A 17,817-nucleotide genomic window follows, 5' to 3' on the forward strand; every position below is an offset into this window, starting at 1 on the left:
TCTGCCCGCTGAGCATTTGGGATCGCCTCTTCACTGAAACTACTGAAACAGTGTTTTGAAAGAGGTCCAGGAAACATAATCTAGTTTGTTTTAGAAATTTCTTGCTAAACTAAACATTTTTACACGGAACACATACTGCCCTTTGTCTTCATTTACCCTAATGTTTACAAATAATTATTTGGTATCAATTGTATGACTGGTCACTTAGAAAGTGAATTGACTAACAACTCAATGTATTGTTTTGAAAAGAACATGTGGGAAGCTCCGGTTTTCTTTAGAGGTTACCAATTTATGGATGACAGAAGGATGGAGTTTAACAATTCTGCAAACAACCAGGCATATTTTCATTATAAGCATATTAGTCCCACTGTAAACTGCTACAATATTACTCCACATCCCATAACAATGTGTGGAGCTGCAGCTTTTGTCTAGCAGTGACCTTTGTGTAGGCCCAGCGTTATGTCTCACTAGAGCTCATTACAAGACTGCAGGTCCTTTGGCCTGATTTTCTAACAGGTAGTCAATGGGCCTGCTGATGTGATACTCATAAGGGCTGTCTGAGATCTTGTGGAACTGGAAACCTGTTGTTTGAAAAACTTATTTTTTGGTTAAAGGTCCGTATATATGCATATATATATTTAACACAAAGCTTCATTGCTATGCTTAAGCATGAGAAGCAGGCAATGGTTTATAGATAGAAGCAGCAATGTTGTTGTTTTTCTTTTTTTCCGTCTTGCAGCATCTTTATTTTCAGCATTCAATCTAAGTATGAAGCCCAGTAAGTTCCCTGATCTTGAAGTTATTTCCTGAGAAGAAGTAGTAGTTTCAAGTTATGATTTGCTCCAAGAACTCAGTAAAACAGAGATTCCTCTATGAAATGCCCAGGCTTTAAAGCAGTTTTTGCATTGCAAGACAATCTGTTGTTCACTCAGAGTAAACAGTGCAATTTCTCATTGAGTGCTCTAGGTATGTTAGCATCGCTTATGTTTTCCCAGGCAGGGGTTTAATAGGAGTAAAGTCTATAAAAAGTCTGGTCTGATTTCTGAATTAATCTTCCACAACATAAACATTTTTAGTAGCCTTAAATAGAAGGTGGTGGGGGGGAAGACACAATTGTTTACTTTTTAAGATAAAGGCACTTATTTACAAGAGACTTAAGAACAGATTCTCATGGCATTCATTATAGGGGCTCACTTAAATGTACACATTTTTTACAGGAAAAATGTGTGGAGGACATTATATGCTTTTATGTTAATTTACAGCATTCTGTATCCCAAAATGAACCCTGGTATTGACACACTGTACATTCCTTGGTTTCTTTGGATGCCAGTTCTTGTCAGTCTAGGAGGGATTATATTGAGTTTCATTTGTTCTTTAGTAATATTTACATTACTGTGCTGTCCAGAGGCCCTGATCAGGATAGTTCTGTTTTGCTAGGCACTGCACAGATATCCAGATAGTCTTAACCCTAAAATAAGCTAGAAAATACAGAAATGTAACATTAAACATGGATTTTTCTGTCTCAAGTCCTTTACACCACAGTTTTGTGGGTCACTGTCACACCTGAAGCCATGGTAATAGTTTGAGCTACCTATAGAACCATGCTATCACCGGACACTTGCACAGGCTTTACTTGACGGTATAGAGTATGTGATCCTCCATGATAAGTGTTTGTTGAGTGTAAGATTGTCGTTGCGTACCTGGGAGTGCCTGTTCTTAGCTTAAAGTGGAAATCTACTTCTCAGACTGGTCCGGGGTCAGCTGTGCTTGTAGTCCTGGCTGTGGTATGTCCCAGAGAGCCTGGCTGGGCTTGGTTGCCTAAGAGGCTTCCCTTTGGGACTGCAACTGGTGTTGATGTATGTTGACTTAAAACTCCGTAGATGATTTTGGTGTAGGTTTGTTTTGTTCTTGTTGTTTGGTTTGGTTTTTATAAAAGTAAGAAAAAAAATTTACTAATTTCTAAAAAAATTTTAGGAAAAAAAAAAAAGGTTTTATTATACAGCGGCAGTTGTGGTTTTAGCTAACTTTGGTAGGCCTAGGTTATTCCCAGTTCTTGGTTTCTGGGAACTAAGTTTGTTTTCCTCCCAGCATTCTGCTTCACTTTCTTCAGTGATTTGCCTGTTTAGTACAATTTTTTTTTTTTTTTTTTCCTAGCAGCTCTGGAACCTTATAAAATCAGTTCACATTGATGAATAGAGGCTTCTAGGTATTATTCTATTACACAAGCTTGCAGGCCGTTTTTCTTGTTGTGTTTTCTCTTAAAAATATATATTAAAAAAAACCAAATCAAAACAAAACCCATACAGTTTACTCAAGCACAGGAGATGGATGTAGACTAATATTGTAGTTTTCTGTCCCGTTGTCATTGTCAGTTGGCCTGCAGAACTGCTCCTAATATGATCAGGTCCATAAAACACTTGAGATACTGGAGTGTTTTACTGTTTGTATAGCTTCAGGATAGCCCTGAATTTGGATGCTGAAGATGCTTAACCTGACTTCTTGTCACATAATTCTGGCATTTAGGAAGTATAAAGGGTAGACTTAGAGGTTGAGTGAGGCTATGTTTACCTTGAGGTAGGTAAGAAATTGGAGTATTCCAAAACATTGCAGCATTCGGTTTGTTCTTTGGGATCTGGAGAGGACAAATATTTTATGCTGTGAATATTCATGTATTATTTTAGATATAGAGTATATGTTATAGTAAGATTATTACAAATATTGCATAATTAACATCATTTGGTCTACAAGAGCTGTTGTCACTTGTTTAGTCGTTGCCTCTAAGCTTCAGTGTTGATTATTTGACTACTCCTAGTGTTTTGTGCAGATCCAGTGTTTCATTTGTCTGTTTGATGATTCCTCTTGTGCAAAACTGTAAACCAGTTGTCTCTGTTGCGTGGCTTTTTTTTTTTTTTTTTGGCCTTTTATTCAAGATTCATGTTTTCTTTCCACTTACATGATACTTCCCATGTTGAGAACCCCTGCAGAGACTCTATGGAAGAGTTATTGGGGTAACTGCCCAACTTTATGACCCTAATCTAAATCTTTACTGTCTCCTGTTGAAGAAATGAAGCTCAATTGTTTATAAAGCTTAAATTCAGTAATTGTTTCATGTTTATTTTTGTCTTTGATCCTTTTTAAGGGGATGAGCCGCCAGACTTAAAGGACAATGAAAATAACTTTTCCTTTATAGCAGTATTGCCAAATTGCAATTATCATGAACTGTGGTGAAGTGCTACTCCAAATGAATCAGAGTAACCAGAGGAAAAAGAAAAAAAATTGGAGGAACTTGTATCCTGTCTAACTGTGAGCTTTCTGAAGTAAAAGGGATGGTGACACTAAGATGAAGTTGTTTTAACTTGTTTGTAACTGTAAAGCAGTTGAAGGAAAAACTCTGTGACTTTAATAGCTAAAAGGCTTCTATTTTTAGAAAGATATTTCAGCTTTTGTTCTGTACAATGGTTTTGGTTATTTGATGTGATCAGAAATGATTTTGTCCTGAAACTTTTCCCATTCAGGCTGCTGAAGACTGGTTCTTTTTCATTGCTGAAGCCGCTTGATCACTGATGCTGAAGATTAGTTTACGTAAATCCCATTCTGCTGAGTTTTGTTGCAAGTTATGTACTGTTGACATGTATTTACTGATCTTTCTCTTTGTGTACAGGGAAATCTTATGTGGGATAAGTACATGCTACAATATCCTTAAAGCTTAAGTGAGCCATGGAAGTGAATATCCTTACACTTCTTACCACATGTAATATTAAGGAAATTCATTCCTTTAATTGTAGTAGAGATTCTCAAATTTTATGCTGCAGATGCTCTCAGCCTTCCTAGTAAGGGGCCTGCGCAGACTCTACAGTTATATTCCTGCTTAGTTATGTGAATAACTTTAAGGAAAGTCGAGAAAGAAAGAAAAAGAACCCTTGCTTTATTTGATTTGTTTCTTAAAAAAGATATTTGACTAGTGTAGAACTTGAAGTCATCTTGTTTCCTGTGTAGGAAAACTTCCCATTAGATTCCCCCCCCCCCCCCATACTTTTTGGTGCTGTATTGCTTTTCTTCTGTAAGGGTAGTTTCCAAGTTATGGAATTCCCAAGCAATTTCTGAGACGTGTCTGAGGTGATGTGTTTTAGGCTATCCTGGATGTCATCAGTGTCAGTTCCTTAGAGAGACTAGCTGTTATAACTGTCCTTAGATGCTCAGGTAATGTGGAGCGTTACGGGGCATTGTCAGTAAGAGGGTGCTCGGGCTAGAAATTTCGAGCTGCAGTTGAAGGGGCAGTACCTTGGAGAGCAGACGCTGGCCCTGTTTCCCTCTGCCTGGCTTGGAGGTGATGCCCTGGCTTTTGGAGGACCAAAGGTTTTGTTTTCCGTGGAGGGACTTGCATAGCTTCAGAGGATTATGAAACTCGCCCTTTCTTTTAATTTGTAGAATTCCTTTCTTTTTCTTCCTTGTTAAAAAGTAAAATATATTTCTTCATTGTTAATACTGACTTTTCGCTTTGTGGCTTTTAATTCCTTGCTACTTTGCTTTTTCTGTGTCACTGCAGTTTGCTTCTGTCTTCCTGTGTTCAAGTAACATTGAGTCAGAAAAGCAGATCTTGCTTCCTGGAATCATGTTCTGTGGACAAGTGATGAGCAGTCTGCGATTTGGCATTTTAGAGATTGGAAGGGGAAAAGCAGTGTTTACTTCTTAGTTCCTTTTACTTCTTGTATTTTCTTCTTTGAGTATTTAGTTTCATCTAAATACTCCTGTACCTCGTCTTTCTTGCAACTCTTCTGCTAGCTTTCAAAGTTGTTATTTTTCTGTGCTCATGATTTTTTCCATTTCTCAGTTTCCGTTCTGCTTACCCATATGCTCTTTCTGCTCTTCCCTCTATCCTCCACCCTGCTTAATTCTTCAGTGTGGCTGTACGTATAGTTCTGTGTCTTCATATTACTGTTTCCTTTAACAGGCTTCCATAATAGATTCCCCCCCCCTCCGCCCTGGCCCCAGTATTCTCTTAATGACTGTTCAGGTCTGATTCAGAAAAGATGAGAAATATCACAGTCAGAAATTGCCTGTGGATGATAGCAGTGCTACATTGGTGTCTTAGTGCTTCTAACAAGTTCTGTTTAGTCTCCCACTGTACAGAACAGAGTTTCTTAGTAAGGGAGAGAAAGGTTCTCTGTATAGAACGGCTTTTATGATGTACTTTTAAAAAAATTTTTTTTTTATTCCTTTTCTTAATGTAGCTCATCTGTTAGTTTTACCAGCTCAGGTGGCTAATAAGTAAGGCTTTTTGCAGGCTAAGCTACGCACTTATAGTTGTCAGGATGCTGGGACAATGTGAAAAATAATCTTAGCATCTTCAGGAGCAAGTGGTTGTGGTGATTACTCAGTGTTGCTTGTACTAATAGCATGCTGCAATTAAATATAGTTGTGGCCATTTAATTTCTGTTGTTTAAGCATATGTTGGGGTAATTTCTTTTTTTCATTTTGTGTAGCAAATTGGCAGTTTCTAGGATCTAATCAAGAGGTGAGAAGCCATTCTTTTCACTTTGTTCCTTTCCTTGTATGGGAATTGATTTGCAGTCTGAATGCTAAATATGGACATACAACTGTGAGGATCTTTGTGGTTTTCTTACCAGCTGGTAAAAATACCCAACTTACTTGTAGTTTTACAAAGTTTTACTTCTGGAATTTTCCAGAAGTGGCATGTATGGTGAAAGGTGAACTTCTTGAGGAAATCTGGTGCAAATGCATTACAGCTATATGCATATGTATAGAACTCCTCTGGGAGATTTAGTCCTGGGACAACTGGTTGAAGAAGTTGAAACTTGTCAGAAAAAGTCCTTGTAGAAAAAGCGCCTTTGGGTGTTGACCTTTATTTAGCTAATTTGTAGAAGGTCTGTAAATACAACTTCAAAACACGTGACAATTGGGGCACAATTTCTAGATCAGCGTCCATGCACATCATCAGTTCCCATCTAGGAAGTGAGTGGCAAAGCTTTTTTTGCCGCTTTTCACGCCAGATTGAAGAAGCCTCCAATTCATTGCACCATTTTATTAGTTGACTTCCACTTGAGACTTTTTAATTTATGTAATTGTATACAGAAACAGGGAAAAGTTTAGGATGAAGACTAAAGCAAAGCAGGGCACTGTGGCCTTAAATATGTTAGCCAAAAGGCTTACTATATACACTGCTCTTAGCTACTGTATAGATTCCTTAACAGCTGAGATTGTGCTACTTCCATACCTGCTGTGCTGATGTGCAGGCAAGGCTGATTTCTTGTAGTTGCTTTTTGGCAGATTCATGAAGAATAACTAAAGCCCTGGAGCATTCTGCAAGCCTTGAAAAAATTGGGTGGGTTTTTTTTTTTTTCTTCTTCCTTCTTCCAGCTATAGAAGTACATCACTTTTAATTTCTTACTTTGTGTAAAACTAGTGCCCTCAAAACATGAAGTATTTCACTACACTTACAAGAGTAGAAGTCCTGCTTTTTAAGCTGCAAGTGGATTTTTCTTGAGAAGGTAGTCTGTTGCCTTTTACGTGTTGCTCCGTAACAAATCATGGGTACAAGTGTACAAATTGCATGGTATTAATGTGTGTGCTTCATGCTGTGCTGTGCAACACTCATTGTCTTCATCTCTCTATTGTGTTTCTCACTCATTTTGGGGGGACTTGATAATTTTTAATGAGAGCTTAATTTCATTTTCAGGAAGTGGTCAGCTGCCTGTTTCTTATTCTGTGACACGTAACTATTAAATTCTTCCTAACTTAAGTTACAATACAAACCCCTTTGTTTTTACCACTAGTGAAATTATTTTTTTAAAGGTGTGTGAACTGAAAAACTAGTATTTTTCAGAGTCATCCTCTGCCAACAGTCTCTGTTTTTTGCAAATCTTGTGATCAGTTTTCATTCTAAACTCCCTGGGCATCAACAAAACTGACAGTGCTTTCAGTTCTGTACTCTTTCTGCTTGGAGAAGCTATGAACAGTGCTGGGAGTGGACAATGGCATGTTTGCAAGGGAGGATAACTCCAGAAAAGCTGTAGAAGGGTTGGAATATCAAAATCTCCTGGGGAATTTGGGAAATGGTCTGTCTGTGAAAGGCTTAAATAGTACAGTTTACGCCACCCTCTTCAGTCACCTGGTGTTTCGGACAGGAGGTGTATGGTGGAATTACATTCTAGGCTAGCAGTCATCAGTTGACACAAGAGTCTGAACGACTTTAGTTTCTCCTTCTTGGAACTAGTATAGGATAGCACTGGGGAGCGTGAGCTCGAAAGCTTGATTAAAGTAAGTTATTTTGCTTGGTTTAAGGATGTTCAATGCAGTAAATTCTTCGCTGCATTGGCCAGTCTGACCTCTTTCACAGTTAGGAATACACTATTGCTAGTTTACTTACGGTTGAACTAGTTTGTTTGGTTTTTTTCTCTGAGCTACTTTTTTTCTTAATCTTTGAAACTAAACTTTTACCACAAAGTATTTTACGTCATAAGTCTTGATGCTTGATCTGCTGATGTAATATTTAAAGTAGATGCAGTCTGATCAAGTTGATCAGATTTGAGATCAGTTTTCATCACTGTCTTGGAAACTCATTAAGTCTTAACAACAGTGCCAGTTTGAATCTTTCCAAAATGAGTTGGCTTGGTACATTGTGTTTAGCCATAGTTACAGATACTGACCCCTGCGTGCTTGCTGATAATGTGACTTGCAAAATATTCGTTTATATCAAAATGATGTCTGTAAATACATCTTCTGATTGGGGGGGATGCTTGTCATGAAACTTAACTGCAGTCTTGGAGATATTTGTATAGGCCATAGACATTGCCTTTAGCCATCTCCTACTTCTTTCAATCTACTAGCTTTCAGAAAAAAAAATTATATAATTATGCTTTAGCCAACAAATTACTGAATACACCATGTATTTCAGTGAATTATTAAATACAGATTATCTAGCAAAAGTGAGTGCAAAATTTGAGCATATGTTTGAAAGTCGAGAGAGAATGCTGCTTGCCTATCCTTTCTCAGCATTCTCAATATTTTACTCTCTTTTTTGAGTGAGGGTTGCTTGTGTCTGTCTTGATGAAAACAAATAATGCCTTGGAGTTCAAATGCTCAGCAAGCTCTTCTTGGGCTTTCAACGCACTGCTTAAAGCTCCATTTAGTATAATGACCCATTGCCCGTTTATCTACATTATCTCCTTGTTTAAGCAGGCTCAAATATACTTTGTAAGAAATAAATTAATCATATTTGCCTGTCATAGATTTTGGTCCCTAAAACCTGGAGCACAGTCATTAGGTGCTTTTGTTATAAATCTACTGGTAATCTGTTGCTTCTTACTGTCTGTGGTGGCTCAGTCATGGGCCTTTTCTTTCTGGTTGTGGGAGAAAAGCTGTTGTTTTCTGTAACTGATTCATAGTGTGCCAAGTAGTACAGCTGAACTAATTTGCAAGGTTCTCTCTTGAAAATAGAATGCTTCCTGGAGTATGTATTTTAATTTTTGCGTTCCTTGCTACTTTTAATTAAGACTAATAAAAAACCTCTTTAGCTTTTGAAATCTTGTTCATGCAATTAAATCTTTGTTCTACTTACAAAATAGTTTGATAAAGTTTGAGTTGTATGTTTTCACCTTTAAGTAGTATTTTTTTAAAAGTTCAGGGCTGGAGTATTTAAAGAAAAATAATTCAAAACCAGAGACATTCAAGTAGTGATACATTATTTTTGAAGTTAATATGTTAAAAGGAAAGAATGCAAGTACTCTGTTTTAAACTGAAGGTAAGCAATCCTTTATCAAAGCAGTAGTTTCAGCATTGGCAATGTCAACCCTAGCTTTGGAAATTTACTTTGTGGTAATTAGTGATATGCTAGGATATTCTGGTTTTATGCAGTGCTTGTCCAACCCTGAATTGATTCCTTAAGAAACTTCTATTGGCCATTGTCAAAATATTATGATGGGCAGCCTGACTCTATGCATCTAGTATACATTTTGGTGATGTCAAGCAGACTTGATAGTATGGAAATACTACTTAAATTGAGCTGAATTTTTTTTATTAAAAGAGGAACTATAGCAACTTCATATTAAAGATGAAAATGCAGTCTTCCCAGAATTGTAATATTTTATCTTGGAGTCAAAGACAATTTACAATACTGAGTTAAAACAGGACTCTGATACAAGATTTTTTTTTTAAACTCCAGCGAGTGGCGCACATGCTTCGACATTGCTTTATAGGTTTTTTTCCTTAGTATATGTAACTTCCCTTTCCTTGGAGAGGGAGGGCTGCAATATCTTTGCTGCTGAAAATCCCAAGATAACAGAAGCATTAGGAGGTACAGTGCAAAGATACTATAGATCTTTTCATAGATGCCTTCCATCTGACATGACTAACATTGAACCAGAGCTGATAAACCCTTCTGGACCCAGGCTCACCCATGCTGTACCGCCAGGCTGCTGCTCCTCTCACTCAGGCTTCCATGGAAATGCAACAGCTTGGACATCACACCAGTCTTGAGCAGGCTTTGTGCATTCCTGCTGTGTAGTGTTGGGGTCAGTGAGCCCTTTCAGAAGCTGAGGGGTTGAAAAGGACAATGCTGAGACTCCTGATGGGTCTTCTTGGGCCAGCAAAGCCAGAGCAATATGCAGTTTGTCCCGTTTTATTCCATTCACAGCCAGATAATCCACAAGCTGATCTTACACTGCTTCCTACTAGTGTTTGATCAAAAAAGCCATATCTACATTACACAGTATTTAACTGAGGCAAGCTCATTCTGCTCCTTAAATGTTTGCTAGTAGTCTTATACTTCTCTGTATCTGTGCCACTCTGTGCTGGATGTGATGCTGCTTGTTCTCCCGCCATTGGCATGACCCAGCCTGAATTGTGTATTTCACATTCCCATCTAGTCCAGATCAAATTTCTACTGCTAGGTAGTACTGCATGGATTGAGTATTTGTGAACTTTGTACTGTGGCTAACTGTGTGGGAACAGTGTGAGTTTACACAGCATAGTAACTTAGGCTTTGCTTTGTCTGAAAGTTGCAATGCTACTTCTGGACCTGAACTTGTTAATGAAGCAGCACAACTGTGTTTTGTGTTTGAGATGTTATATCTAAGAGTTTATTCAGATTATAATTCATCTGGGTAGTTCTGGGTAGAATAAACTCCAGTGTCCTGGGTAAATTATCAGCTGATAATTGAGATATGACCTCTTTCAAAATAATTTCATGTGGAACTGCTCTCCTTGGAAGCAGTTGCTGTGGCATATTCTCTTTGGGAAGGTGAAAGTCATAAGATACTCTTAATAAGGACAATTGTTGGCTTAGGCAGATGTCTATGGCCATTCTACAGGGAGCATTTTAACCCAAAGCAATCGTGACCTAACATGCTGAAAACTTTAGGGTGGCATCACTTTTGAAAGATGACAATTCTTAAGTTTCACACAGCTTTTTGTAGTCAGCTTCTTCTGTTTTGCTCTAGACTGCATTAGTGTATTATAGTAAAAGGAAAACAGGTGTTTGCTGGAGAAGATGAGGGAGATAGGGTGGAGGGGGACATGTAGAGACTCAGAGAGAACTTGGTGGTGTTTGCAGGGAAACAGGGAGATATATAAAGGTAGCAATTACCTAAGGTCAGCTGATTTGCCGTGTTCTGGTGAAGTTGTATCTTAGAAGTGTTGTCTAGCTGATGAACGTACCAATGCTTGTGCTACTCCTGGTTGTGTAACTATGCTATGCATTGAAATACTGAATTAAAACTCTTCAGGCCCTTCTGATCTTGTGGTGGCTATGAGGAATTATGCAGGTGCTGAATAACCAGCAGATGACTGATTTGGGGGATAGTTGGGGCACCTGGTGTAACTGCTTTTTCCTTACTCTTTTGAGTAGTTTCTGTATTTCCATTCATAAGAACACAGTATTGTTGAGACTTGCAAACCTTTGTCAGATTTGTTGAAAATGCTTTTATGTTCAAAAGTTTAAGTGTCTGACAGAGGCCAGTAACATGATCACAGTTTGTTTTTCTAAGGAAATGAGACTTTAAAAGGGTTGCTAATTCCTGTCTTTAAGCTATTACTTTGTCCCTGTAACATTTGCTTTGTAATCTCTGTATATTTTGTAATCAAAAGCCTGCAGGAAAGCAATAGATTTACCAAGTTGGAATATTTATAAATATAAGAAATGTGGGGTTAGATTTAGACTTAAAATGAGTTCAGGTGTGTTGTGGGATGGAAGGGGGGTATAGTTATCCATAATGCTGTGCTGTAGTGATATGATAAGGGTGGGCATTGACAAGTCAGTATCATAAAGATAGCATAAAGGCAATCAGAAGCACCTTAACCATATAATTATGGAATTTTATTACTACAGTATTTTGGGTTACAGATCTGATTTTTCCTATGTTAACCTGGCATTTGAACAATGTTTCTAATACTGAAGAATTAACTTGCTTTTTTTATTTGATAGTACATTCTGCAACAGTGTTTCAGCACTCTTTGGGTATGTGTATCTAGTCAGTATTCTGAGGCGCTTTTGTTTTGTGGAGACTGAGGAGTGGAAAGAAAGAAGACTTATTTTCCTCACTGAAAAGTTGTAGGGAAGCTTGGACAGTTAAACTATTGCCATTGAACTTCAAGTTGACACTGTCCTTTTAGATACTTGTCAAAGATGGCTTTGTAAAGGTCTGGAAGTCTGGTGAATCAAGCTAAGGCAATCATGAATTCTTAATAACAAAAAAGGAGTAATTCTAACAGATAAAAGTAGAAAGGGAATGGGAGACACTAAACTCTGTGGCTATGATCTTACTTTCTTTTGATCATAAAAAGAAAGAACCCCCCTACAAATAACAGAAAACATCTCAATGCATAAAAATATTAATGTGCTGGTTCTCTGTGTGAACAATGGCACTTATACAGAAGATTATGTATATATTCCTTTCAAGATTAGTATTAATGTCCCTAATACTATTTCATTTAGTGTATGGCTCTTGTTTCCTCTATTTAGTCTGTTTCAGGGAACATTTCTGAGAATAATGTCCATTTTGAAAGTGATCTAGTCTTTCCTATGAGAAGCTGATATCAGATGAGGCTTGGGGGAGGAGGGGGAGGGAGCAGAATCTGTATGCAACTGTACCTTGTTACAGTTTTCAATATGTAGAAATTACAGTTATATAAGGAGTTTTCTATTGTTTACTTTTTACTATATTATGTTTCTGGAAGTAGAGAAAGTATACTTTAAAAATTGATTGTTTTTACTTGCCATTTGATTTTGTACTTAGTGTGATAAGTGACCTTTGGATATAAGATATTCCTCACAAGTCTAGCATGATAGTTGTCCTTGAGGTCTAATTACAGTCTGTTCCTCTAGCTCCGAAGTTCTTACTAAAAATGCACTTATGATCTGAACTTCGTTTGTTCACATTTGAAGTTATATTGCCCCCTTCTTTGCAGTTGATTTATATTTTTCTCATCTTCTGTAATTTTCTTGGTTTAGTAGCTTTATTAATAGGTTTTTTTTCTTAGCTTGGGAGATCATGTTGTTTCTAGTACTATAACATACTTTTGACAAATCACCCTGTTGTGGAAGATTAGGTAAATTACCCAAGTTTTCATTTAAAGCTAGCCAAGTAAAATGGGAGACTGGGGAAACAGCAAGGAAATACTCTTTTTTCTAAAATGTTTTAAATTTTTACTTTGACCATCATGCGTTTTGACTTTTTGTCAGCTATGTGAATAAACAATTACATTTTAAGTATGTCTGATTTTTTTTTTTTTTAAAGAACATCTGATAACTTATACACTAGAAGATTTTAAAAAAATCAAATAATAATTACTACTTTGGGTTAGTTAAGCAGCTCAGCTCTTTCTTCTATGGTGTTACTGTGACAAAAGATCTCTAAACCATCTTGTAAAGATTTGGTGAAATAAGACATTGCAAGTATGCAGAAAGACCCCATTTCCTACATTATATTTGTAGAATATATTTAGCTGGAATTTACCTACTTACTACTCTTTCTTCTTTCTGCTGGTTTGTTCTGTCTTGGATGGATCTGTTTGAGGCCTTCACCATTCTGTTTTTTCCGTACTCTAATAGTAGCCATCTCTTCAGTTTCTTTGCCTATAGATGAGCAGTATTAGGGTGAAGTTACTCCAGATGGGGTGGGACAATTTTACATCTGCAGTCACGACAGAGGTGTTTACTTCTCTCAGCCTTACACTCCTTATGCTTTCCTTCCCAGCTCCCCCTGCTTACATAGCTGCCACCCTGAGTATTCAGTGGCTTGCAAAGCCAACAAAAATGTGGATAGTTTTTGGTTAGATAGGTAAGTTGGATTTGCTCAGTTCCCAATCTAGCTCTATGGGCTCCCGCAGGAGCACTAATGGTTGTTGAAATGTATGGCTATGGATGCTGTTAGTAGTGTGGACTTAAACTGAGTTACGTTGATTTTGAAATTGGATCTAGCGCAGGACAAAGGTGTTTGTGCGCATGGAAAGTAAGAGGGAAAAGGAAGGACTGGAGGGTGAGAAGGTCTAAGGCTTTAACTGAGAAGAAAAATTTGCTAGAGCAGTTCTAAAGAAGGAGAAGAAAGTTGAGCCCAGAGCTCCGGAGTAAATTAGGGAAGGCATCTCTAACATTGCTAGCTTGTGAGTGCCTGGAGAAAGAAGCAGCCGCTGGAGACAGGGGTGGAGGAGCTGAGCCTAGGATTGGAGTGCCACTGCTGAGAGAGATACTAATAGATCATGGAACGACTGGCTGTAAAGCTCTGGAGCACATATTATCAATTCTTATTGATGAGACCACACAAGCTGCCACTTCGATGTGCTTCAGATGCTCTCAGAGCACACAGGTATGCCTTAGTGCATCTCGTGGGAATCACTGCCCTAGGTATGAAACTAGGGGAAAGTCTTATCCACCAAATCAATTTGCAAGAAGGAGGCTTGTCACAGTAAAAGTTTTTGGAAAAGTTTGATGTGATTGTTACTGTTGGGTTTGGAACACTGGAAGTGTGAGAGACTGGGGAGACAGCAGATTAAGGAGGATCTAAGGCATGCAGTATGCTTGAATATGGGAGAGAATAAAAGGACATGCTTTATTTACAAGTGAACGAGCCTGTTTTAACTACTGGCCTGTTTAAGGTAGAAGAAAACTAGTTTGAAAGGAGAGACATCAATTGGAAGTGAAATCATATGCAGCAAGGGAGTCCTTACAGAACTGACTGAAATCAACAAATGTGCAGGAAAGATAATGAGTGTGGTTGTTCCTATTGCTTTTCTGTTTGTACTTTTTTTCAATTAAAAAAATACTATAAAGGCTTCATAACCAATTGTTGCAGTACTTCAAGCTGCATGTGTCCCTAAGGAGAGGTACTGTAAATCAAAAGTATCCCCAAAGTTGATACTCAGAATCAGGAACTCGAAAGCCTAAGATTTAAATTTTGCTTGTGAGGACATAAATTAGTTGAGCTGAAAAATATCATTTCTGCTAAGGAGCAAAAGAGAGTTTCAACTAAGGTCCAGCAGGAGAAGCCCTGCCAGATGCGTGACTGCCCTTTTGGTAGTGGCACAGACTTTAGATCAGCTCAGTGGAAAACTGCAGCCTCAGCGTGGTTGCTCTTGTTGTGAGCTTCCTGAGTATTTTCAGGAACAAGAACATTATTTCTAGGTACAGAAAACAAAAGGGAAATCATGTATGTAGCCACTGTATTAATTAGCAATTATTAGTAAATAAGACCAGTTGAAGTTGGTCTACATGTGAGATGTAGAATGCTTAAACAGGAAAGTAACAGGTTTCTCTAACTAGTGCATATACCTCCCTATTTTTTTGACCTGGGGCATAAGCTTCGGTATTTCCATAACTTCTACATTCTGTATGCTTTACGTGGCAGTTGTAGCTTTGAAGGGACCAGTTTTCTTAACTTTCAGTTTTTCTTAACCACATAGAGAGAAATTTGAGACCATTTCAAACTATTGCAGTGAAAAGGCTGCTCTGGAAGTTAGGAGTTACTGCCCTACTTGTTAGAGTGTGTGGTTTTTAAGTAGGCTGATGTGGGGACGAAGGAAGTTTTATAAATGTATAAATGTATATGTAAGATCCTACAAATTAGAATTAAGTTTGTTGCTACTAAATTGTTGTCAGCAGTTTTTGTGTCAAGTTTGAAGCAATTCATCTTAATGAAACAGTGATCACAAAATTTGGAAAATGAAGGTTTTATGAACCTTTTATGCTGGGCAAGTCTTTTTCAAGATACTATCTGTAGTTAAGGATGTGTCTTTTGCAGTAAGCTTGACGTAAATTGTTTGACAGAGTTGTTGGTTTCTTCAGCGCTGTGCTTTGGCCTGAAGAGAGTCAAGTGTCATGGTAATTTGCAGTGTTTAAAATAAAAAGTAGTATCAAGTGATACCTGTCTTTTAGTCTGTTTGTCAATTTTGTACTTTGTCCAGTGTTATGTAGGAATCTTTAAAGCCTTCTAGGAGTGAGACAGAAAAGTGATTTTTAAAGTTTAATGGTATCCTATTGAGAGTCTGCTTTTTGTGTATTTTTATATTTGTGTGTGTGCATATATATGAAAATATGTATGTATGTGCATATGTAATGTCCTTATGTCAAAGAAGTCATAAGTATTTGTTTTGTGTGATTGTTCTCTGAAGTGGTATTCTTCTGAACTTTACTTTCTGATTGGTGCCAGCAGACTTTAATTAGCTTTAGTTTTTGGAAACCTGTATTGATAGGACCTTGCAAGGCTGAGGCTGGAAAAGAGGTTGAGGTAGGGATTCCGAAGAGCTTGCTTCAGTTAGAGAACCTTTCCCACAAAGCTTGCTTGTGAAGTAGATTTGTGAGCCTGTAATACTCGAAATTTCCTGTGAAATGAACACTTGTTTTTCTTATAAATGAAATGGTCAACTTAAAAGGAATGCTGACATTCTCAGTTTGTGTAGCAATTAGATAGTTATAGAAGTGTATGGAAATTTAGGACATGGAGGAAATGAGAATTGTGCTTTGATAGTTGGGGAAAGGTATCTGGCTGGTAGACAGAATGCAATGCCCTAATATATAATCGGTTGATGCGTAAGTAAAGATGTGGACTACTACTGATGTTTGGTTTATTAGAGTGTATAAACATTTTTTAGATGAAAGTGGGACATTTGATAATACCTCATTGAAATTATTTGGGTTTTGAATTTGGTACATAACTGTTCTGGTTTCCGGCTGTAATAAATGTGGTAAGCGTTTATCGTTTTGCCAATTAGTGATTCATAATGGTTAAATGTCATTATAGACATGTCTATATTTGAAAGTAATAATCATCAATTTAGCTAGTCTGAAATAACTTTATACATACACTACACGTTGTTCTTATCTTGCTAGCTTTGTTGTGTTGGGGTTTTTTTGTTTTGTTTTGTTTTTCCCCTATCTTTAGCTGATCAGGAAAAGGAAGTTAAGGTCTCATGGTCATCTCAAAATGCAGACTTGTAAAATTGGGGGTGGAGTGCGCCTGGTTAATGAGTAAGATTGTTGAGGAAGGTTCATATTTGAAAGTGCACATCAATCAGTAGTTCTCAGTGAAGCTTATGAAGAGTATTTCATAAGGAGAGGATTAGAAGAAGGGGCTGTTCTCAATCACGAATTTTCACAGCAGTATTCAAGAATACTGTGCAGTTTCTGTTTTCAAGTTAGTTGCATCTAAACCTTACTTGTGCTTATTGAAGAAAAAAAGTATGTAGATTTGGTTGAGGACTTCAGTTCCCAGTATGAAAATATATTTACAAAATATATTTTTTGTTTTTCATGCTATCAAAGATAATTTCTAATAAAAATAGAGCAATTGCACAGGGGTATTTTTGCTATTAATATGTTTGGGTTTGTTTTCTTTAGTATCGGACATTGAAGGTGCTGATGGGTTGCAGCTCAGAAAGGAACATGCCCTCAAGATATTTGCTTACATCAATTCCTGGACACAAAGGTAATTTTGGATTGAGTTTGAGTGTTGATGATACTGGATCATCTGGAGTAGGTTTCCCTTCTTAAAAAATACAGTAGAGCGAATTAGAATGGGCAAGTTATTAATGTGTAGCTAAGTGATACTTGGACAGTAAAGGACATTTTACTACTTAGAAAATAAACGTATTACCCAGTGCATTTTGGGCAAAGCATATTTTGAATGTGATTGGCATTCTGGATGCTGTAATAATTGTGTAGCAATAAATAGCTATATTTCAATTACAAATAATGTGTGTTGCTGCTTTAACATGAAATTTTCTGACCTTATTCTGTGGAGGCAGGGTAGGATAAGAAGAATTTAAGAAAAGATCACTCTGGGGCCATCATGTTAAATTTTTCTCAATGTCCCAATACTCTGAGTCAAGATGACAAATGATTGCAGCCCATAGCTACTAAACTGATAAAGAAAATCCTTTGCACATGGTTGTCTTAAATCAACTACATTATTACTTTTAATCTATTATTTAAATTACTGTTGTTGGGGGTTTTTTTAAGGTAATTATATCAGCTATTCTGCTTACCTCACAGCTACTTACTTTTTTTCCAGCATAAGGAATTCTATGGATATTAGTTTTTAGAAAGAATCTGCAGTAAGGATGTTTGGAATTCAGTGTTCGGCAGTGGTCACAAGACCAAACTGAATTGTAAGAAATATTGGGAAAAGCATAGAGAATAAATTGGCAAAAATTATTCTGGCATTTAGAAGACTCCAAAAGAAAAAAAAGGAATGTCACATTTTGAATACCTGCGAAGGCGGAATCCTCTCCTTCCTCATTCTGCCCAAGGAAGGCACTCAAAGCAAATTCATTATGTCCTGCAATATGCTATTAGACACAGAGAGGGAA

The 17,817-nt window shown here is 37.3% G+C and overlaps 1 protein-coding gene across 13 annotated transcripts in view; it reads left to right on the top strand.

Moving 5' to 3' along the window:
• Positions 1–17,817, top strand: part of USP34 (ubiquitin specific peptidase 34) — a 140,316-nt gene that overhangs the window by 3,164 nt on the left and 119,335 nt on the right. For all 13 annotated transcript variants that reach the window (XM_041125311.1, XM_041125312.1, XM_030022504.2 and 10 more), the window contains exon 2: positions 16,847–16,934. In XM_041125311.1, coding sequence (XP_040981245.1) covers positions 16,847–16,934 — 88 coding nt within the window. The remainder of the gene's footprint in view (positions 1–16,846; positions 16,935–17,817) is intronic.

This window comes from Aquila chrysaetos, chromosome 8 (assembly GCF_900496995.4).
Source record: "Aquila chrysaetos chrysaetos chromosome 8, bAquChr1.4, whole genome shotgun sequence".
In the NCBI taxonomy this organism is placed as follows: domain Eukaryota; kingdom Metazoa; phylum Chordata; class Aves; order Accipitriformes; family Accipitridae; genus Aquila; species Aquila chrysaetos.